Source organism: Nelumbo lutea, chromosome 2, assembly GCF_056320005.1.
Source record: "Nelumbo lutea isolate HS-2025 chromosome 2, American lotus-T2T, whole genome shotgun sequence".
In the NCBI taxonomy this organism is placed as follows: Eukaryota; Viridiplantae; Streptophyta; class Magnoliopsida; order Proteales; family Nelumbonaceae; genus Nelumbo; species Nelumbo lutea.
Window position 1 is genome coordinate 71,128,513 of NC_142685.1, and position 23,367 is coordinate 71,151,879.

General features: G+C 39.3%; 1 protein-coding gene across 2 annotated transcripts in view; it reads right to left on the reverse strand.

The window, feature by feature from the left end:
• The window catches only part of LOC148871461 (PH, RCC1 and FYVE domains-containing protein 1-like), a 154,853-nt gene that overhangs the window by 4,604 nt on the left and 126,882 nt on the right, over positions 1-23,367 (reverse strand). For both annotated transcript variants that reach the window (XM_088967190.1, XM_088967191.1), the window contains exon 10: positions 6,353-6,768. In XM_088967190.1, coding sequence (XP_088823316.1) covers positions 6,353-6,768 — 416 coding nt within the window. The remainder of the gene's footprint in view (positions 1-6,352; positions 6,769-23,367) is intronic.

Consider the following 23,367-nt stretch of genomic DNA (forward strand, 5'->3'; position numbering starts at 1 on the left):
GTCCAAAGGCATAAGTTTGAACCCAAAGCCCAAAAGTGTATCTTCCTTGGTTATTCCCCCAAACAGAAGGGTTATTATTGTTTTGATCCAAAGTCTGGCAATCGGTATGTCTCAAAGGATGTCACCTATGATGAGTCTTCCCCTTTTTATGGTTCCTCTCCAGAAGGACATTGTCCACAGGGGGAGAATTTGACACAGGTGTTTGCTCTTCCTCTTCCTGTCCCTGTTGAGTCCCTTGATGTGTCTGTCTCTCCCTCAAATGAATCAAGGTTGGATAAGTCGTTCCATTCTCCTTGTCCCGGTACCCTACCTCCTCGTCCTGTCCTCAATCCCAAGGTGTATCAAAGGTAAAGATCCAGAAATGTGCAGGTTGTTTCTCCTACAACACATGAGCCTCCTACACTTCCAGTCACAGAAGAGACAACAGGTACTGGTTCAGCACCTTTGGATTCATCCTTCCCTGACCTTGATATTCCCATTGCTGTTAGAAAAGGAAAACGAAAGTGCACTACACACTGCATTTCCAAGCACCTTTATTACAGTTTGCTTTCACCTTCATATTTTGCCTATCTCTCTTCTGTTGCTTCTCATCCTATTCCCAGGTCAGTGTGAGAAGCTCTTAAGATTCCAAAATGGAGGGATGCTATGAATTCTGAAATAGATGCCCTACACAAGAATGACACATGGGAAGTGGTGGATTTGCCTGAAGCGAAGGATCCTGTTGGTTGCAAGTGGGTCTTTATTATCAAATACAAAGCTGATGGCACCATTGAAAGGTACAAGGCTAGGCTGGTTGCAAAAGGCTATACACAGACATATGGGATTGATTATTTAGAGACTTTTGCACCTGTTGCCAAGATGACATCTGTGAGGGTTCTTCTATCTTTAGCTGCTCACTTTGACTGGCCCCTTTATCAACTAGATGTGAAGAATGCATTTCTGAATGGTGAATTACATGAGGAGGTTTACATGTCTCTTCCTCCAGGGATGTATGGAACTGATATAAAAGCGAAGGATCCTGTTTGTTGCAAGTGGGTCTTTATTATCAAATACAGAGCTGATGGCACCATTGAAAGGTACAAGGCTAGGCTGGTTGCAAAAGGCTATACACAGACATATGGGATTGATTATTTAGAGACTTTTGCACCTGTTGCCAAGATGACATCTGTGAGGGTTCTTCTATCTTTAGCTGCTCACTTTGACTGGCCCCTTTATCAACTGGATGTGAAGAATGCATTTCTGAATGGTGAATTACATGAGGAGGTTTACATGTCTCTTCCTCCAGGGATGTATGGAACTGATGTAAAAGAGAAGGTATGCAGGCTGAAGAAATCTCTTTATGGACTAAAACAGTCCCCTAGAGCATGGTTTGAGAGATTTAGAACAGCACTTGTTAACTTTGGTTATGTGCAAACATAGTCCGATCATACTCTTTTTGTGAATAGGAGTGGACCTCTGGTAGTATACCTCATTGTGTATGTAGATGATATTGTAGTGACGAGTAATGATGCCTCAGGAATTCAAGATCTAAAATCTTTTCTCCATACAGAGTTTGAGATTAAAGATTTGGGGGAATTGAGATACTTTCTTGGCATAGAAGTGGCTCGATCCAAGGATGTGATTCTTATCTCCCAAAGAAAGTATGTTCTTGACTTACTCTCTAAAACTGGAAAGATGGGTGCTAGACCAGCTGCTGCTCCTATTGATATGAGTCATAAACTCTCAGCCTTAGAAGGGACATTGTTAGAAGACAAAGGAATCTTTCAGAGACTTCTTGGGAAACTTTTGTATCTATGCATAACTCGGCCAAATATTGCATATGCAGTCAGTTGCATTAGCCAATTCATGCATGCTCATCGAGACACTCATTTGGCAGCTGCAGAGAGAATCCTAAGTTATTTGAAGGGCTCCCCAGGAAAGGGTATCCTGTTTGCCAAGCATGGTCATATGAAACTTGAAGCTTACACCGATGCTGACTGGGCCGGAAACATTGATGACAGAAGATCTACCTCTGGGTATTGCAGCTTGGTAGCTGATAATGTTGTTTCTTGGAGAAGCAAGAAACAATCGGTTGTTGCTCGGTCTTCTGCTGAAGCAGAATACAGGGCCATGGCACATGGGGTTTCTGAATTATTATGGCTAAAATCTTTGATGGAAGAACTTGGGGTTGAATATGACAAGCCAATGATGTTGTACTGTGATAATCAGGCTGCCATCAACATTGCTCACAACCTAGTGCAACATGATAGAACCAAGCATATTGAAGTTGATCGACACTTCATTAGGGAAAGGGTCTCTTCGGGTGAAGTGTGTTTTCCTTTCATCACATCTGAAGGACAGTTGGCAGATTTTCTTACCAAAGGCATTCCCAAGGCAAAACTTCAGCATGATACCAGCAAGTTTGGCATGATTGATATCTATGCTCAGTTTGAGGGGGAGTGTAGAGAAGATGGGCCGAATGGCCCATAGGTTGTTTATTCTTGTTATTTTGGGCCCATCCTGCCAATGTTAAGTTATTTTTTAAGTTTTTGTAAATTCTTGCCCAACTAAGGGCCTCCTTGTAATTACTCAAATATATCTAATAAAAACAGTTTTAGAGGGCTGAGATAGAGACTGTTCGAAAACTCTTCTCAGAACCCTCATTTCCGAAACACACAAGTCTCCTCTCCTCTCTTCAGTTTCAACAGTGTTGTCAGCTAGTACATGCATTCCCCTAGAACTACTCATCTTTTTGTGGCAGAGAGAATATTAGCATATTTGAAGAGATGCCCAGGTAGGGGTATACTGTTCAAGAACGATAATCACATGAAGGTGGAGGTCTATACAGATGCTGGTTGGGCTGGGAGTGCTGATGACAGGAGGTCTACTTCTGGATATTGTGCCCTTGTGGGAGGTAACATTGTCTCTTGGAGGAGTAAGAAACAAAGTGTTGTTTCCCACTCTAGTGTCGAAGCTGAATACAAGACAATGGCTAACGGAGTGGCTGAAATCCTATGGTTGAGATCACTACTTGAAGAGTTGGGTATTGATTATGAGAAGCCCTTGATGCTGTATTGTGATAATCAGGTGGCTATTAATATAGCTCACAATCCGGTGCAGCATGATAGAACTAAGCATATCGAAGTTGATCGACATTTTGTCCGAGAGAGGGTCTCATCACAGGAAGTATGTCTCCTATATATCACATCCAACATGCAGCTCACAGATATCCTAACCAAGGTTGTACCAAGGAAGAAGTTAGAGGCAGACCTATCCAAGTTGGGAATGATAAATATCTATCATTCCCAACTTGAGGGGAGTGTAGAGAACACTAATGTGGGCCCCACAGCTGTGGTCCCCACCGCGTTCGTAGGACAGTATGTGCAATTATTTGTTTCAGTCATCTTAGTGTTAGTTGGTGGTCAACTTGTTATTTCAGTTGTTATTTATTTCAGTTTGTTATTTTCTTTATTTGTCGTGTAAGTGTCAAGGGCAGATCTGTCCTTTCTTCTATGTACTGAACATAACCTATAAATACTAAGAGAGTGGTGGCGATAGATCAATTTTTTAGAATTTGTCTCTCCTTTCAAACCTTTGTGGTCTCCTGTTCTTCTCCTCTCTTTTCTTCTTTTCCTTACTTTTCTTTTACCTTTTCTAATCTAAAATCCATCAGGATTCAAGCTGATTGTAGTCTTGAGCGCCTACTGTCTACAAGCTACTATTCCTTCCTGTGTGGAAATCTCACCAAGAGTAGTGTTGAAGCTAAATACAAGGCAGTGCTATACACTACTTGTGAATTGATTTGGTTGAAATATCTTCTTCAAGGGACAGATATTCCTATTGGACAACCAAAAGTTATTCTGTGATAATCAAGATGTCACACACATTGCTTCCAATCCAGTTTTCCACAAGAGAACTAAGTATATAGAAGTTGATTATTATTTCGTGAAGGAAAAGGTGACAAGTGGTGATGTTGTCACAACATATGTGAGATCAAAAGCTCAACTAGCTAATCTGTTCACCATAAGCTTAAGCTGCACTAGGATGGATTATATTTGTAACAAGTAACAACTTGGAAGTTGGAACTTGGAATTTTATGATTATATGCTCAAGCTTGAGGGAGAGTGTTCTTGTTGATAGGGGGATTTTGTCATTCTTCTCTCCTGTTCTAACTGAAAACCCCTTTTTAGCTTTCTTCTCTCTTCTTTTTCTTTTAACTGAAACTTTCTTCTGTTTTTTTTCTTGTCAACACTCTTGGCTGAATAGAGAAAAGAACAAGAATAATCTTAGAGGTGTCAAGAAATAATTGACTCCCACATCAAAGAATCTCTTATATATTAAAAGATATGTACAATTACATGAATGCCCATATAGGGCTGAAAGAGGAAAAAAAGAATAAGATGTATAAGACAGGGACTATACTAATAAGATACATCAAGTTACAAAGTCTCCACACTCTCCCTCAAAATGATGCCTAGACATAAGCATCAGTTTGTCTATAAGAAAGAGATGTCAAACTCTAGTTACAACTTTGGTGATGATATCGGCAATCTGCATGTCCAAGGCTACATGAGGAAGCGATATAAACCCAATAGTGAAAAGATCTCAGATAAAGTGATAGTCCACCTCAATGTGCTTGGTCCTCTCATAGAAGACAGGGTTACAGGGTTAGATGCAATCTTGATAGCACTCGTATTGTTCGCATAGAGGGGAATAGGAGTAAGAAGCTGAATGCCAAAGATCTATAAGGAGAGATCGTAACCAAACAATTTCATTGCAAATCGAAGACATGGCCCTATACTCTGCTTTAGTGGAAGACTTGGAGATTGTTTGTTGTTTCTTACATTTCCAAGAGATGAGTGAATCACCCATAAAGACACACCACCCAGAAGTGGACCTACGAGTGTCTTGACAACCAGACCAATCAGCACCAGCATATGCTCTCAACTAAATAGGAGAGGAGGAGGAGAAGAACAATCCCTAAGAAGTTGTGCTTCTAACATATCGAATGATGCGATGAACAACAACCATATGAGGTTGATGAGGAGCAGAAACAAATTGACTAACAACTTGAACTGCATGAAAAAATCAGGCCGAGTCATAGCGAGATAAATGAGGGACCCCACAAGCTAGCGATACAAGGCAGCATCGGGAAGTAATGGACCTTTAGATTTAGATAGCTTAAGATTTAGTTCCATAGGTGCATCAACATGCTTTTCATCATTAAGACCAACAAGTTTTAACAAGGTCAGAGGCATATTTCTGCTGACAAACAAAATACCCTTGATCACTATGATGTATTTCCAGTCCTAGGAAATAGGTGAGAGGGCCCAAGTCCTTCATGTGAAAGGAATTATGAAGTAACAATTTCAATTCACGAATACCCTCAGCATCATTCCCAGTCAATAACAAGTCATCAACATACACTAGGAGAATGGTAATACCCTGAGGCTGTCGCCTAACAAAGAGAGATTGATCAGAAGAACTCTAGCTATATCCAACAACAACTACAACATTGCGAAAGTGTTCAAACCATGCTCGGGGAGCTTGTTTTTGACCATATAGGGCCTTTTTTAGACGACATACTAAAGAAGAATCACTACATTATTTAGGACAAGGCTTCACATAGACCGTCTCCTTCAACTGACCACGAAGAAAGGCATTCTTCACATCAAGCTAGCATATGGTCCAAGATTGAGCGGCAGACATTGCTAAAAGAACACAGACTGTGTTTGCACAAAGAAGACTGAACAGAAAAGGGTTGATCAAAACGACCCTAATACGACAGGATTACTGCTTCTAGTGAGGTTCAAGAGAGAGAAAATAGATCAGAGAGCAATCTGCTCTAATACCATGTCAAAACTTTTGGCTAAATAGATAAAGAACAAGAATAATCTTAGAGGTGTCAAGAAATAATACATTTTTCATCTTCTTCCTAATTGTTCTTCCAAAGTTTAATAGTTTAGATTATATAATTCTTTGATGAGATGGTTATGCTGGTTTAGTAAAAGAGCATATTTGGGTTAGGTAGTGCAAATTCAACTGGATCTAGGCATATTTGGTTCTATTACCTACCAAATAAATGATTTAAGTACCCATAATTTAATGATGGATATGGCACTGAACAGAATGGAATGCCGAAACAGGAATCATGTAGCTGATGCTGACCCCATATAGTTGGGAAATGGCTTCGATGATGATGATGATGATAGCTATCAAAAAATATAACTGCACAATATGAACACATTTATCTAAAAGTACTATATTATTAAGATGTTTTTAAATATGAATTTAAATATTAGTAGTTAGATAGAAGCCATAAATATTGAAAGGTGGAGAAGAATTTTTTTATGGAATTCTGGAAAATAAATACCTGAATCTGACTCGTTTGAAGGCTTTGGTCCCGTTCTTAAGTGGAACAAAGGTTACATATACACCGGGTTCAAATTGCTCAGTCACCTCTAATGTTGATGATCTTGAGCCATTTTCCATGCTTTGTGGAGGAACAACCTCATTGGTATCAGAAACAGATGGTCTATTACCATCCTCAAGAGTGCCTTCAGCATCATCTATCCTTTGGTCTTGCATGCTAGTAGAGGGTTCATCAACCATGAGAGTACTGTCAAGCATACTTTGTTGTTCAGACTCTAAATTGTTAGTTGGTGAGGAAGAAGCTTCCAATGCCTGACTTCCATCTGTGTTCAGCAAAGCTTCTATTTGAGAATGCATAGCTTTGATGGATGTACTATCATAAACCTCAGCAGGTAACTTCTCTGACATTTCTTTCAGCTGAATAGATGTAAAGTAGGGAAAAAATGGTATAAATTAGTGAATGTTGTAAACAAAGAATTATACAAGGACACACACATTATGTAGAAAATTCTGCATGCACAATATACTCTTAACAAATGGCTCATTTCAAAGAAGATGAATAGAAAGGGAAGATAAATTATTAAATAATATTTCTAAAAGATCATATTGATGAAATAAAGCAATCCAATTGTATCAAGTTTGACCACCATACATTCAACAAGCTCTAGGTAAATTACATTTGGATTTTTATAATTCAGGGTCCTTTTTGCAAAATATTTAGGGTTTTTATCCATTTCAAGGATTTATGGTTGAATACCTTAGAAACAAGTGGGTTTAAAATAAGAGTAAAATAAAATATATGCAATGTAAATTTTGTAATAATAGTAGTGCAAATCAGGGTACACTTAGATATATTCAATGTAACTCAATGTGGCCGTTTTTTGGTACCTTGGTTCAATAATTTATAACAAGGGAGAAATTGAAGAGGATGTCACCCATAATATTAGAGTAGGAGAGCAAAATGGAGGGGTGCATCCAAGGTCTTGTGTTATAGTCGAAACTCTGTATGGAGCAGGGTGTTTGGCCGTCAAGAAACATGTCCAAGAGAAGGCAAAAATGTATATGTTGAGATGGATGAGTGGAAAAACCAAAAAGGATGGGGTCAGAAATCAAGTCATTTGAAGGAACTTAGGAGTAGCTCCGATAGGTGATCAAATGAGATAAAATAAATCTAAATGGTTTGGTCATGCAATAGAAGACCACCTACAACACCCATAAGAAAAAAAAGTGCTAAGTTGCAATTTGAAGAGGCTAGAAGGCTAGGAGCAGACCAAAAAGAACATGGGTCAAAGTAGAAAGAAATGATTTAAGCGCTCATGATTTAACAATGGATATGGGAATATGGAATTAAACAAAATGGAATGGGGAAACAGGATTCATACAGCCAATCCCATATAGTTGGGATAATACTTAGATGATGATGATCCATTTCAAGGACTGTGGTTTAAGAGCGAAAGAGCTCCTACTTCTCCTAGCTATTGCATTCTAAAAATGATTATCTATAGTGTAATTCTGTGATGTGACCCATAGTACAAAATATTGGCTAGATAGGCAAAATTTTGCAAAATCTCCTCATTTCACTAAGGGGCAATACAAAATATTCCAAGAATTTTTATTCCCTAATATCTCAAATAAATTGCCCATATACTGGCGATGTTTCAAATTTCATTGATAAACTATACATTCGAGGTTTAATATTTTAGAATATGATTAAAACTTTATGACATTTGCTAAATTTATTGATTTTTTTTAAATCTTTTCCTAACAGAAAAAAATGAGGATTCAATGATTGGATAATTGGCTTACTATTCTTATATGATTCACTTAGTAAAATCATTATAATTCAAAAGAAGAGGAAAAATACATAGAAAACTTAAAAGAAAAAAAATAGGGACTAAGATACACTGGATAGTCTCACTAGATAGCAAATAAACTGAGGTAAACTGAACTCTATTTATCCAAATATTTGATTGCCCAAATAAATAACTCTGACTTGTGACAGATGTAAAAGAACTCCAAGCCCTAGGTTGCAGAGTTCTCTTTTTCCCAAATCATACAAACCAAGAACCACTTCTCCAACGGTAGTCTAAACTTGATGTTTGATCAATGAGAAAACCTTCATACATGGCTCCAGTACCATATAAATAGATTTTGAAGAAGGGAAGAGATGAAACCTTGATTGGAAAAGGGCAATCTATTCTGTTGATCAGCCCAAGAGAAAGGATATTCACTACAATATTTTTTTTAAAAATCTTTTCCTAACAGAAAAAAATGAGGATTCAATGATTGGATAATTGGCTTACTATTCTTATATGATTCACTTAGTAAAATCATTATAATTCAAAAGAAGAGGAAAAATACATAGAAAACTTAAAAGAAAAAAAATAGGGACTAAGATACACTGGATAGTCTCACTAGATAGCAAATAAACTGAGGTAAACTGAACTCTATTTATCCAAATATTTGATTGCCCAAATAAATAGCTCTGACTTGTGACAGATGTAAAAGAACTCCAAGCCCTAGGTTGCAGAGTTCTCTTTTTCCCAAATCATACAAACCAAGAACCACTTCTCCAACGGTAGTCTAAACTTGATGTTTGATCAATGAGAAAACCTTCATACATGGCTCCAGTACCATATAAATAGATTTTGAAGAAGGGAAGAGATGAAACCTTGATTGGAAAAGGGCAATCTATTCTGTTGATCAGCCCAAGAGAAAGGATATTCACTACAATATTCTTTTTAAAAATCTTTTCCTAACAGAAAAAAATGAGGATTCAATGATTGGATAATTGGCTTACTATTCTTATATGATTCACTTAGTAAAATCATTATAATTCAAAAGAAGAGGAAAAATACATAGAAAACTTAAAAGAAAAAAAATAGGGACTAAGATACACTGGATAGTCTCACTAGATAGCAAATAAACTGAGGTAAACTGAACTCTATTTATCCAAATATTTGATTGCCCAAATAAATAGCTCTGACTTGTGACAGATGTAAAAGAACTCCAAGCCCTAGGTTGCAGAGTTCTCTTTTTCCCAAATCATACAAACCAAGAACCACTTCTCCAACGGTAGTCTAAACTTGATGTTTGATCAATGAGAAAACCTTCATACATGGCTCCAGTACCATATAAATAGATTTTGAAGAAGGGAAGAGATGAAACCTTGATTGGAAAAGGGCAATCTATTCTGTTGATCAGCCCAAGAGAAAGGATATTCACTACAATATATTTTTTTTAAAATCTTTTCCTAACAGAAAAAAATGAGGATTCAATGATTGGATAATTGGCTTACTATTCTTATATGATTCACTTAGTAAAATCATTATAATTCAAAAGAAGAGGAAAAATACATAGAAAACTTAAAAGAAAAAAAATAGGGACTAAGATACACTGGATAGTCTCACTAGATAGCAAATAAACTGAGGTAAACTGAACTCTATTTATCCAAATATTTGATTGCCCAAATAAATAGCTCTGACTTGTGGCAGATGTAAAAGAACTCCAAGCCCTAGGTTGCAGAGTTCTCTTTTTCCCAAATCATACAAACCAAGAACCACTTCTCCAACGGTAGTCTAAACTTGATGTTTGATCAATGAGAAAACCTTCATACATGGCTCCAGTACCATATAAATAGATTTTGAAGAAGGGAAGAGATGAAACCTTGATTGGAAAAGGGCAATCTATTCTGTTGATCAGCCCAAGAGAAAGGATATTCACTACAATATTCTTTTTGGTAATAAATAAAAAAAGGAAATTTATTGAACAAGAAACAAGTTATAACAGAGGCGATAAGTTATCACCCACAACATAAGACAAAACACACCCATAAAAATAAAGCTCCCCAACCCAAAAAGAACAGAAAAACTTTTCCTTTTATCCCTTGGTTGCCAGTGCAGTTCGAACAAGAGAAAATGAACAGTCTTGTGGTGTGTCAATTAGTTGACCAAACCAAGAGAAAATATATTTATATTAAAATGAAATGAAAGGACAATACTGTTCTTATGTCACAAAAGTAATTGTACAAAACGAAAGATTAAAAGAGTATGTACAACAAAAATAAAGTAAAATTACAACTTTAACCCTCACTATCTCCCCCTCAAACTTATGCAAGGGAACTAGCATCAGTTTGCCAATAAGAGAAGTATGCCTGGCTTTTTCCATAGCTTTTGTGAAGATGTCTTCCAGCTGAAGATTAGAGGAAACATGAGGAAGTGAGATTGAGCCTATAGTAAGGAGATCCCTGATAAAATAACGATCCACTTCAATACGATTTGTCCTTTCAAGGAAGACTAGATTAGAAGCAATCTTGATGGCACTAAGATTGTCAACAAATAAGGGGATAGGAGATGATTGATCAATATAGATATTGCATAAAAGGGGCTTGAGCCAAATAATTTCACTACATTCTGAAGAAATGGCTTGATATTCAGCTCCAATAGAAGACTATGAGATTGTTAGCTGCTTCTTACATTTCCAAGAAATAAGGGAATCACCTAAAAAGATACACCACCCAATAGTAGATTGTCTAGTATTTGGACAACTAGCCCAGTTGAGATTTTACGCAAACCAATAGTTGGAGAGATGAAGTGGAGGGAAAGAAAAGGCCATAAGATAAAAATCCCCCCTACATATCACAGATAATGTGATGCACAATTGTCTTGTGTGGCTGGTGAGGAGAAGCAACAAACTGGCTAACAATCTAAACTGCATAAGATATGTCAGGGTTAGTCATGGTAAGGTAAATAAGGCTCCCCACAAGTTGATAGTACAAATAGCTTCTTCCAAAAGAGGACCATCATCCTTAGGTTCAGGTTTACTTCTGGAGGGCTATCAACTAACTTAGTATTTGTGAGGTGATCAAGCTTGACCAAGTCAGTAGCATGCTTTTACTAGTTAACAAAGTACCAATGAGACTTATGATGAACTTCCAAGCCTAGAAAGCTTGCCACAGAATCTAAATCCTTCATCTTGAAGGAGTGGCTGAGAAGTTGCTTCAGCTGATGTACCATCATGGCCATCTCCAGTTATGAGAATATCATCAACATGGAACAGAAAAGGAGTGATACCCTGAAGATGTCATGAGCTGAAACATTTCGACTTTAATCCCTTAATTAAAATGTCAGCTAATTTATTCCAACCTGAAACATTTTCCTTGACTTCAACCACTAGTTTGTTAACCCACTCCTCCTTTCCAATGTTCACCACCACTTATGCAGTTACCATTGGTCTTTACTAGTGTTAGGACTTCCTGAAGCTGACCCTCGTTATTAAGAGTACCTCTTTGGCTCCTTAACACAAACTTGACTGTTGTGAATATTCAACCCATACGTTCAAGAACTCCCATAGGATGTCAGAGATTACCTTCCAGCCTCGGCCATACCTTCTGGAAAAAATACCATCTGCACCCTTCCAAAGTCCAAAACCCTTGTAATGTTATGAATCTTCCTTTTACATATCTCCTTGTTTTTACGACTTATTGAAGAAAACTGAAGAGAGGAGAGCTTGAGAGTTCGGCAATGAGGCCTTGAGAATGAGAGTTTCAAACCTAACTGTCTCTCAGCACCCTAACACTGTTTTATTAAGATAGATTTGAATAATTACAAGGAGGCCCTTAGTTGGGCAAGAATTTACAAAGAACATAATATAGACAGAATGGGCCCAGAATAAGGCCCATTACAGAAAAAACATAGATAATAAGAAAGAATAAACAGCCTATGGGCCATTCGGCCCATCTTCTCTACACTCCCCCTCAAGCTGAGCATAGATGTCAATCATGCCAAGCTTGCTAGTATCATGCTGAAGTTTTGCCTTGGGAATGCCTTTGGTGAGAAAATCTGCCAACCGTCCTTCAGATGTGATGAAAGGAAGACATACTTCACCCGAAGAGACCCTTTCCCTAATGAAATGTCGATCAACTTCAATATGCTTAGTTCTATCATGTTGTACTGGGTTGTGAGCAATGTTGATGGCAGCCTGATTATCACAGTACAACATCATTGGCTTGTCATGTTCAACCCCAAGTTCTTCCATCAATGATTTTAGCCATAATAATTCAGAAACTCCATGTGCCATGGCCCTGTTCTGCTTCAGCGGAAGACCGAGCAACAACCGATTGTTTCTTGCTTCTCCAAGAAACAACATTACTAGCCACCAAGCTGCAATACCCAGAAGTAGATCTTTTGTCATCAATGTTTATGGCCCAATCAACATCGGTGTAGGCTTCAAGTTTCATATGACCATGCTTGGCAAATAGAATTCCCTTTCTTGGGGAGCCCTTCAAATAACGTAGGATTCGCTCGGCTGCTGCCATATGAGTGTCTCGGGGAGCATGCATGAATTGGCTAATGCAACTGACCGCATATGCAATCCTGGATTTCTTCAACTTGCATACCTTTCCTTGCATATCTTTCCCATACATTCCTGGAGGGAGAGACATATAGACTTCCTCATGTAAATCACCATTCAGAAATGCATTCTTTACATCTAACTGATAAAGAGGCCAATCAAAGTGAGCTGCCAGAGATAGGAGAACCCTCACAGATGTCATCTTGGCAACAGGGGCAAATGTCTCCAGGTAGTCAATCCCATATGTCTGTGTGTAACCTTTTGCAACCAGTCTGGCCTTGTACCTCTCAATAGTCCCATCAGCCCTGTATTTAATGGTAAAGACCCACTTACATCCAACAGAATCCTTCCCTTCAGGCAAATCCACCACATCCCATGTATCATTTTTGTGTAGAGCATCCATTTCAGACTTCATGTCATGGCATCTGTCCATTCTGGAATCCCAAGAGCTTCTGATACAGACCTAGGAATAGGGTTAGTAGCAACTGAAGAGAGATAGGCAAAGTATGAAGGAGAAAGTAGATCGTAAGAAAGGTGTTTGGAAATGCAGTGTGCAGTGCATTTCTGCTTTCCTTTCCTAACAGCAATGTGGACATCAAAATCTGGGAGTGATGGTTCTAAAGGGGCTGGAGCAGTACCTGTAATCTCATCTGTGATTGAGAGTGTATGAGCCTCATTTGTTGTAAGGGAAACAACTTGCTCATTTCTAGATCTTTGCCTTTGATACACTTTTGGATTATGGGTAGGACGAGGAGGTAAAGAAATAGGAGCACTAGGGCAAGATGAATGAAGTGGCTGATCCTCCTTTGGTTCATTCGGTGAGGGTACAAGCTTGTCAAGAGAGTCAACTGGGAAAGGAAGAGGAAGAGCAAATACTTGTGACAAACTCTCCCCCTGTTGACAATGTCCTTCCTGAGGGGAACCATAAAAAGGTGAAAGCTCATCAAAAGTAACATCCTTAAAGACATGCTGAGTGTCAGTCTTAGGACCAAAACAACAATAACCCTTTTGTGTGGGGGAATAACCAAGGAAAATGCACTTGTGGGCTTTTGGTTCAAACTTATGTCTTTGAGTACTCGGAATGTGAACATAACAAGTACAACCAAACACACGAAGAGGAATCGGAAAAAGATCCCTGTTTGGATGAAGAAGACTGAAGGGGGATTTAAACCCTAAAACCCTAGATGGCATACGGTTTATAAGGTAGGTAGCAGTAAGAACAACATCACCCCAAAATCTTGTAGGAACATGTGAGGCAAACAAAAGGCTTCTTGCAACTTCAACAATATGTCTATTTTTCCTTTCAGCAACTCCATTTTGTTCAGGGGTTCTAACACAAAAGCTTTGGGGAATAACCCCCATGTCAGAGAGATACAAGGATAAGCTCTTTTAAAAGTACTCTTTTGCATTGTCAGATCTGAAAACTTTAATTCTTGTATCAAATTGGGTTAAAATAAACTCATGAAATTGCCTCACAAGTCTTGGAACTTCATCACGGGATTTCGTTAGGTATATCCAAGTGAATCTAGAAAAGTCATCAATAAATAGGATGAAATATTTGTAGCCCCCCATAGAAGATAAGTGGTAAGGCCCCCACACATCAGAGTGCACAATATGAAAAGGAAAAGAAGATGTTTTATTTCTCACTGGATAATTGTTTCTACAATGCTTTGACAATTGACAAGACTCACAATTAAGACTGGACACACTGACTCCCTTAAACAATTCGGGAAGTAAATGACTTAAAGCAAAAAAAGGTAAATGACCAAAACAACAATGACTCAACAAAATTCGACTGATAGACTCTGAAGAAGTAGAACCAAAGGCATTGTTCTTAGGGTAATCAAGGCATTGGCCAGGAGTGCCGAGCAAGTATATTCCGTTCGCTTCATGGCCACTCCCAATCACCTTCCGAGATTCCAGATCCTGAAACACACAGTGTGAAGGAAAAAGGTTACACAACAATTCAGTGACTTGGTCAAGCGACTTACAGATAATAAATTTGTATTCAATTTAGGTACATGAAGAGTAGAAGATAAGAGTAAGGAGTTTGTAGGCTTGACAGTTCCCTTGCCAGAAATAGGGGCAAGAGAACCATCAGCTAAGGTGATTTTGTCATTGTTGAAACTGAAGAGAGGAGAGTTGAGTGTTCTGCAATGAGGGTTTGAGAAGAGGATTTCAAACTCATTCTATCTCAACCCCCTAACACTGTTTTATTAGATATATTTGAATAATTACAAGGAGGCCCTTAGTTGGGCAAGAATTTACAAAGAACTTAATATTGACAGGATGGGCCCAAAATAACAAGAAGAATAAACAACCTATGGGCCATTCGACCCATCTTCTCTACACTCCCCCTCAAGTTGAGCATAGATGTCAATCATGCCAAGCTTGCTGGTATCATGCTGAAGTTTTGCCTTGGGAATGCCTTTGGTAAGAAAATCTGCCAACTGTCCTTCAGATGTGATGAAAGGAAGACACACTTCGCCCGAAGAGACCCTTTCCCTAATGAAGTGTCGATCAACTTCAATATGCTTGGTTCTATCATGTTGCACTAGGTTGTGAGCAATGTTGATGGCAGCCTGATTATCACAATACAACATCATTGGCTTGTCATATTCAACTCCAAGTTCTTCCATCAAAGATTTTAGCCATAATAATTCAGAAACCCCATGTGCCATGGCCCTATATTCTGCTTCAGCAGAAGACCGAGCAACAACCGATTGTTTCTTGCTTCTCCAAGAAAGAACATTACCAGCTACCAAGCTGCAATACCCAGAGGTAGATCTTCTGTCAACAATGTTCCCGACCCAGTCAGTATCGATGTAAGCTTCAAATTTCATATGACCATGCTTGGCAAACAGAATACCCTTTCCTGGGGAGCCCTTCAAATAACATGGGATTCTCTCTACAACTGCCAAATGAGTGTCTCGAGGAGCATGAATGAATTGGCTAATGCAACTGACTGCATATGCAATATCTGAATGAGTCATGCATAGGTACAAAAGTTTCCCAAGAAGTCTCTGAAAGATTCCTTTGTCTTTTAACAATGTCCCTTCTGAGGCTGAGAGTTTATGACTCATATCAATAGGAGTAGGTCTAGCACCCATCTTTCTAGTTTCAGAGAGCAAGTCAAGAACATACTTCCTTTGGCAGATAAGAATCCCATCCTTGGATCGAGCCACTTCTATGCCAAGAAAGTATCTCAATTCCCCCAAATCTTTAATCTCAAACTCTGTATGGAGAAAAGATTTTAGATCATGAACTCCTGAGGCATCATTACCCGTCACTACAATATCATCTACATACACAATGAGGTATACTGCCAGAGGTCCACTCCTCTTCACAAAAAGAGTATGATCGGACTGTGTCTGCACATAACCAAAGTTAACAAGTGCTGATCTAAATCTATCAAACCATGCTCTAGGGGACTGTTTTAGTCCATAAAGAGATTTCTTCAGCTTGCATACCTTCGCTTTCATATCAGTTCCATACATCCCTAGAGGAAGAGACATGTAAACCTCCTCATGTAATTCACCATTCAGAAATGCATTTTCACATCCAATTGATAAAGGGGCCAGTCAAAGTGAGCAGCTAAAGATAGAAGAACCCTCACAGATGTCATCTTTGCAACAGGTGCAAAAGTCTCTAAATAATCTTTTGCAACCAGCCTGGACTTATACCTTTCAATGGTGCCATCAGCTCTGTATTTGATAATAAAGACCCACTTGCAACCAACAAGATCCTTCACTTCAGGCAAATCCACCACTTCCCATGTGTCATTCTTGTGTAGGGCATCGATTTCAGATTTCATAGGATCCCTCCACTCTGGAATCTTAAGAACTTCTGACACAGACCTGGGAATAGGATGAGAAGCAACAGAAGAGAGATAGGCAAAATATGAAGGTGAAAGCAAACTGTAAGAAAGGTGCTTGGAAATGCAGTGTGCAGTGCACTTCCGTTTTCCTTTTCTAACAGCAATGGGAATATCAAGGTCAGGGAAGGATGAATCCAAAGGTGCTGAACCAGTACCTGTTGTCTCTTCTGTGACTGGAAGTGTATGAGGCTCATGTGTTGTAGGAGAAACAACCTGCACATTTCTGGATCTTTGCCTTTGATACACCTTGGGATTGAGGATAGAACGAGGAGGTAGGGTACTGGGACAAGGAGAATGGAACGACTGATCCACCCTTGATTCATTTGAAGGAGAAGTAGACACATCAAGGGACTCAACAGGGACATGAAGAGGAAGAGCAAACACCTGTGTCAAATCCTCCCCCTGTGGACAATGTCCTTCTGGAGAGGAACCATAAAAAGGGGAAAACTCATCAAAGGTGACATCCATTGAGACATACCGATTGCCAGACTTTGGATCAAAACAACAATAACCCTTATGTTTGGGGGAATAACCAAGGAAGATACACTTTTGGGTTTTGGGTTCAAACTTATGCCTTTGGACACTTGGAACATGTACATAACAGGTGCAGCCAAAGGCACGAATAGGAACGGGAAAAAGGTCTTTTTCCGGATGAAGAAGAGTGAAGGGAGGCTTAAACCCCAAAACCCTGGATGGCATGCGATTTATAAGATAGGTAGCAGTAAGTACAGCATCACCCCAAAACCTGGTAGGAACACGTGAGGCAAATAAGATACTTCTTGCAACCTCAACAATATGCTTGTTTTTCCTCTCAGCAACCCCATTCTGTTCTGGGGTCCTAGCACATGAGCTTTGATGAATAACCCCCATGTCAGAAAGATAGCAGGATAGGTTTTTCTCAAGGTATTCTTTTGCATTATCCGATCTGAAGATTTTAATCCTGGTATCAAATTGGGTTAGAACAAATTCATGGAATTATTTTACAAGTCTTGGAACTTCATCACGGGATTTCATCAGGAATATCCAAGTGAATCGTGAAAAGTCATCAATAAACAGGATAAAATATTTGTAGCCACCCATGGAGGGTAAGTGGTAAGGTCCCCACACATCAGAATGCACAATATTAAAAGGAACAGAAGATCATTTATTTCTCAAAGGATACTTGCTTCTACAATGCTTTGACAATTCACAAGACTCACAGTGAAGACTGGACAGGCTAATTCCCTTAAACAGTTCAGGGAATAGATGACTCAAGGCGGAAAAAGACAGATGACCAAAAGGACAATGACACAACATAATCCAACTAACAGACTCTGAAGAGACAGATCCAAGAGCAACATTCCCAAGATGATCAATGCATTGTCCCGGAGTATCAAGCAAGTATATTCCGTTCGCCTCATGGCCATTCCCAATCACCTTCTGAGACTCCAGATCCTGAAAAACACAGTAGGAAGGAAAAAAGGTTACACAACAGTTTAGTGACTTGGTTAAACTGCTCACGAGCAACAAATTTGTATTTAGTTTAGGTACATGAAGGGCAGAAGGTAGGTACAAGGAATCCGTAGCATTGATGGTTCCCTTACCAGAGATAGGGGCAAGTGAACCATCAGCTAAAGTGATTTTATCATGTCCAGGAAGTAAGTCATATGAAACAAACAAGGTAGACAGATTGGTCATATGGTCAGAAGCACCTGAGTCAATAATCCAAGGGATCTTGAGATTACCTGAAGAGGTAGCATGATTAGCAAAAGCCCTTATACCTGAATGAGCAAATGCTGAAGTAGTAGAATTTCCCAAAGGGTCGGAAGCAGAGGTCACATTACTCAGCTGACTGATCATCTTCCCAAACTTTTCATATTCTGCTTTCATGGCTGCCAACTGTGCAGAAGCAGACATCTCTTCACTATCTGGCCCAGCAGCTACATTTGCACTTCCTGATCTTTTACTATCATGTTTTTTCTGAAACCGAATGGGAACAAGATTAGGATGTAACTTCCAACACTTGTCTTTGGTGTGCTTCGGCTTCTTGCAGTATTCACATATAACTTTTTTCTTTCCTATGCCACTAGAAGTTCCAACATTCCCTTTAGGTTTAATCCCCATATTGGAAAAGTGATCATTAATCTCAGCCCCTTGAACCTGGACAGCCCTTCTGCTCTCTTCACTACTCACCAATGTATAAGCTTGTGACAAAGAGACACACTCTTTGGAAAGAATATTCTGCTTTGTGATATCATATTCTGGGTTTAGTCTAGTTAAGAACTCAAAAACCCTATTCCTTTCAACCAATTTCCTGTAGGCCTCTGCATCATTGGTGGTGTCCCAAGTTACAACTTCTATTAGGTCAATCTCTTGCCATAGGGATTTCAGGGTTGAGAAATATACAACAAGAGGTTTCTTTCCTTGCCTTAAATTCTTTACATCATTTCTCAATTTATATGCCTGGGCCACATTGAGTTTTTGAGAATAGGTTTCTGCAACACTGTGCCAAATTTCTTTTGCTGAATTCATCCATAGGTAGTGTTGACTGATTTGTGGCTGCATTGAGTTCACAAGCCACCCAATGACAGTGTAATTTTCTTGCATCCACTTCTCTTAGGATGGATCATCTTCTGGGAGAGCCTTCTTACTCCCGGAAATGAACCCCCACTTTCCTCTACTACATACATGAATCTTTACTGATTGTGACCATGCCAGATAATTAGTTCCATCTAGTTTAACTGTGGTAACAGTCAATAAGGAATCACTTGGAGTCCCCTGAACCAGTCCATATTCAGCACCACTTTTGTTTTCAAACTCTGAGGAGTACATCATGTAAACACTCCAAATATGATTTCAGATGACTTCTACAAGTATACTGAATAAGGACAAGCAATCACTGAGTTCAGCCGACCACAAGGAGGCAACACACTGAGTTCAGCCGACCACAAGAAGACAATACACTGAGTTCAGGCTTCAAGAAGTAATCAGAAACTCCTAGGCACTGTGCACTCAGCCGAAGTACCTTTTCAAGGTTGTACACTCAGCCAAGAAGAGAAAGTACCAATCGGTATTGCTGAATAGGCCTTTTCACAAACACAGTGTGGGCAATAGAGACAACCCCACTGTCAAGGAAGAGAAAAGACCCAAAAAAACAGTTCGTACAGCCCCCTAAAACAGCCGAACAAGAGTAACAATACACAACCTTGTTACATGGATGTTTCGGACACTTCAACACTGTCAAAGGTAATACAAAACAGAACCAGAAAACTGAGCACAACTTACAGTTCGAGCTTCAACAGTCCAAACATAGTCGAGCTTCAAAATAGAACCAGAAAACTGAGCACAACTTACTGTTCGAGCTTCAACAGTCCAAACACAGTCGAGCTTCAAAAACAGAACCGAGCTGTTCCCCTTCCCTTTTTTTTTCTTCTTCTCTGATTCTTCCTGGTCACCGAACCCCTTCTCCAAGAGATTCTAGTCTTGGGCTCGTCCAATGACCTCCAAGAATCAGGCAGTACGCGGTTAAACCTCCAGCCCTAGGATGTTCAAGTTCAGATACGCTCTGATACCATGTTGAAACTGAAGAGAGGAGAGTTGAGTGTTCTGCAATGAGGGTTTGAGAAGAGGATTTCGAACTCACTCTATCTCAGGCCCCTAACACTGTTTTATTAGATATATTTGAATAATTATAAGGAGGCCCTTAGTTGGGCAAGAATTTACAAAGAACTTAATATTGACATGATGGGCCCAAAATAACAAGAAGAATAAACAACCTATGGGCCATTCGGCCCATCTTCTCTACAGTCACGACCAGGAAGCAAATCATATGAAACAAACAAAGTGGAGATTTCTTGGGAGTAAGTTTCTGCAACACTATCCCAGATTTCCTTAGCCAAGTTCATCCAAAGATAGTGCTGACTAATCATCCTCTGGTGGAGATTTCTTGCTCCCAGAAATAAAACCCCATTTTCCTCTACTACAAATATGGATTTTCACTGATTGTGACCATGCCAAGTAGTTGGTCCCATCAAGTTTAACTGTAGTTACAGCCAACATAGAATCAGCTGGGGAACCCAAAGTCTGTCCATATTTAGCAGCATTCTTGTTTTCAAGGTTTGAGAAATCCATCATGCAAAGGCTCAAATTAGTATTTTAATAAGCTTTCCAAGGTACTGGGGTTCTTGATGAGCTTAGTTTGAGCTGAATAGGCAACAACAACCAGCTCACAGAATCAGTTCAATCTTGATAACTGTGACAGTCCAGCTCGGTGGCAGCTCTTTCTAGAGTAAGAAATACTATTTCAGCTTTCAAGGGACAACCAAAGACCTCCAATCACAAAGTATTTCAGGTCCCCAACAACTGTTGTTCCAAAGAGAAGAAAAAAAAGGTCCAAAGTCCTTAAGAGACCTTTTGTTAAACACTCTGTGTGCAGTAGTTAATAGCCTACTGTTAACTAGTAGAAACCACTTCGATAGTGTTCCGTATAGGTCCAAGAAAGAGGCTGGGCTGAAGTTGAGACTAGTACCACTTAGTCCAAATCAGATTCAGCAGCTTGGCAGTCCAATAACAGCCGAACTGCACTCCAAAGTAACCCAGAAATTCCTGAGTTGAATCAGTCCAGCAACAGTAGGGCAGAATGCTTTAACAGTCCTCCCAAGCAACGAAAATAGCCCAGCAAAAAACTGAGAGAACTTACAGTAAGAGAATCTCTGATTTGAACTTCAAACCAGGCCGAACACCTTGCTCTCTGAGATAACTTCGAAACCCTTTTCTCTAATTTCAAATCAGGCCGAACACCTTGCTCTCTGATTCTTCCTGGTCACCGAACCATTCACCAAGTGTGTAGAAACTTGGACACCCTCCAATGACCTCCAAGAACCAGGCGAATGACTGTAAACTTTCAGCCCTAGTACCTCCTCATGTAGTGGGCTGAACTAGAACCACATGAGGGTCACACCAAGCACTGGCCTGCTCTGATACCAAGTTGAAAACAGCCTTCTTGTAGGAGCTTAGATACAAAACCAGAAAATAAGCAAGAGAAGCTTAAGAAGTTGAGAGAGGAAGAGAGTTGGCGGCAATAAGAGAGTTAGAGAAGAGAGGTTCAAACATAACCTCCCTCTAACACTCTAAATCATTTTATTAACTTAATCTTTGAAATATTACAGAAGGGCCCTTGGAAGGGCAAGAAATTACAAAACAAAGTATGTAAGAGTATGGGCCCAAAACAAGGCCCATTACAGAGAAAAAACATAAACATAACATAGAATGAAAGCTTATGGGCCATTTGGCCCATCTCCTCTACACAGGTGAAGAGTTTGATGTTCCTGGAAGATACAGGAGGTTGGTGGGAAAGTTGAACTACTTGACCATTACCCGACTAGATATATCATTTGTTGTGAGTATGGTGAGTCAGTTTATGCAACATCCTCGGATTCCTCATTGGGAAGCAGTTCTAAGGATTGTTAGGTACCTGAAGGGTGCTCCAGGTCGTGGTTTGCTATACCGAAGTGGAGGGACCCTTGAGATAGTAGGGTACACAGATGTTGATTGGGCTGGTCCAATATCAAACGAGAGATCAACTATAGGGTATTGTACATTCCTTGGTGGCAATCTTGTAACTTGGAAGAGCAAGAAACAAACAGTGGTGGCAAGGAGTAGTGCAGAAGCTGAGTACAGGGCTATGGCTCATACCACATGTGAACTATTATGGTTGAATAACTTGCTACAAGAGATGGGATTCTTAGTTGATAAACCCATGAAACTATACTGTTATTACTAAGTTGCTGTTCACATCTCTTCCAACCCAGTCTTCCATGAGAGAACTAAGCATATTGAGGTTGATTGTCACTTTGTAAGAGAGAAAGTGATAAGTGGAGTCATAACCACATCTCATGTGAGCTCAAGAAATCAGTGGACAGATCTCTTTACAAAGGGATTGTCTCAGGGCAGAGTAGATTATATTTGTGACAAGTTGGGACTATATGACATATACTCTCCAGCTTGAGAGGGAGTGTTAGAATACACGAATCAGGGGTATTTTGGTCATTTTAGTTTATCTATTTGAGAGTGAAAGGTCTATTTTATTTAAGTTTAAGTTATGTGTCCCATCTTTCATGAGGGACAATATGGTCTTTCTTGTACTCTATTATTTGAAATAAATACAAGTGGGTCGGCTAGGGAGGACTGATTTTTCTTCTTCCTAATCTAGCCGAACCCTCTTCTTCTTCTTCTTCTTCTTCTTCTTCTTCTTCTTTCTTCTCTTCTTCTCTACTTTAACCCATAATCAAATAGGGTTTTCTTACAGACTCTAAGTAAATCTAATACATACTTCACCCCTAGCTTCCCTATGACTCTAAGTAAATCTAATACATACTTCCTTTGTGAGATAAGATATAAATGTCATGCTTTAATGTGACTCTAAGTCTCTAATACAATACATTTTATATCACTGCTTGTTACTACTATATCACCAACATTTACAATAAGGATGATATTCAGTTGACCATTCTTTTATATTAACATAATATGATCAGACTGGGATTGCTCAAAGCGAATTCTCTGTAATGCTCTCTTGAATCTATCAAATCAAGCACGTGGTGATTGCCTTAAACCATATAAAACCTTTTGAAGTTTCCAAACCTTACTTCCTTTATCCTTTGTGTAAAGGCTTGGAGGTAACATCATATACACCTCTTCATTAAGATTCTCATTGAGAAAAGCATTCTTTACATCAAGTTGCAAGAGTGTCCAATCAACATGGACAGAGGGCACCTCTGGAATTGGAGAGAAAGTCTCTTCATAGCTTA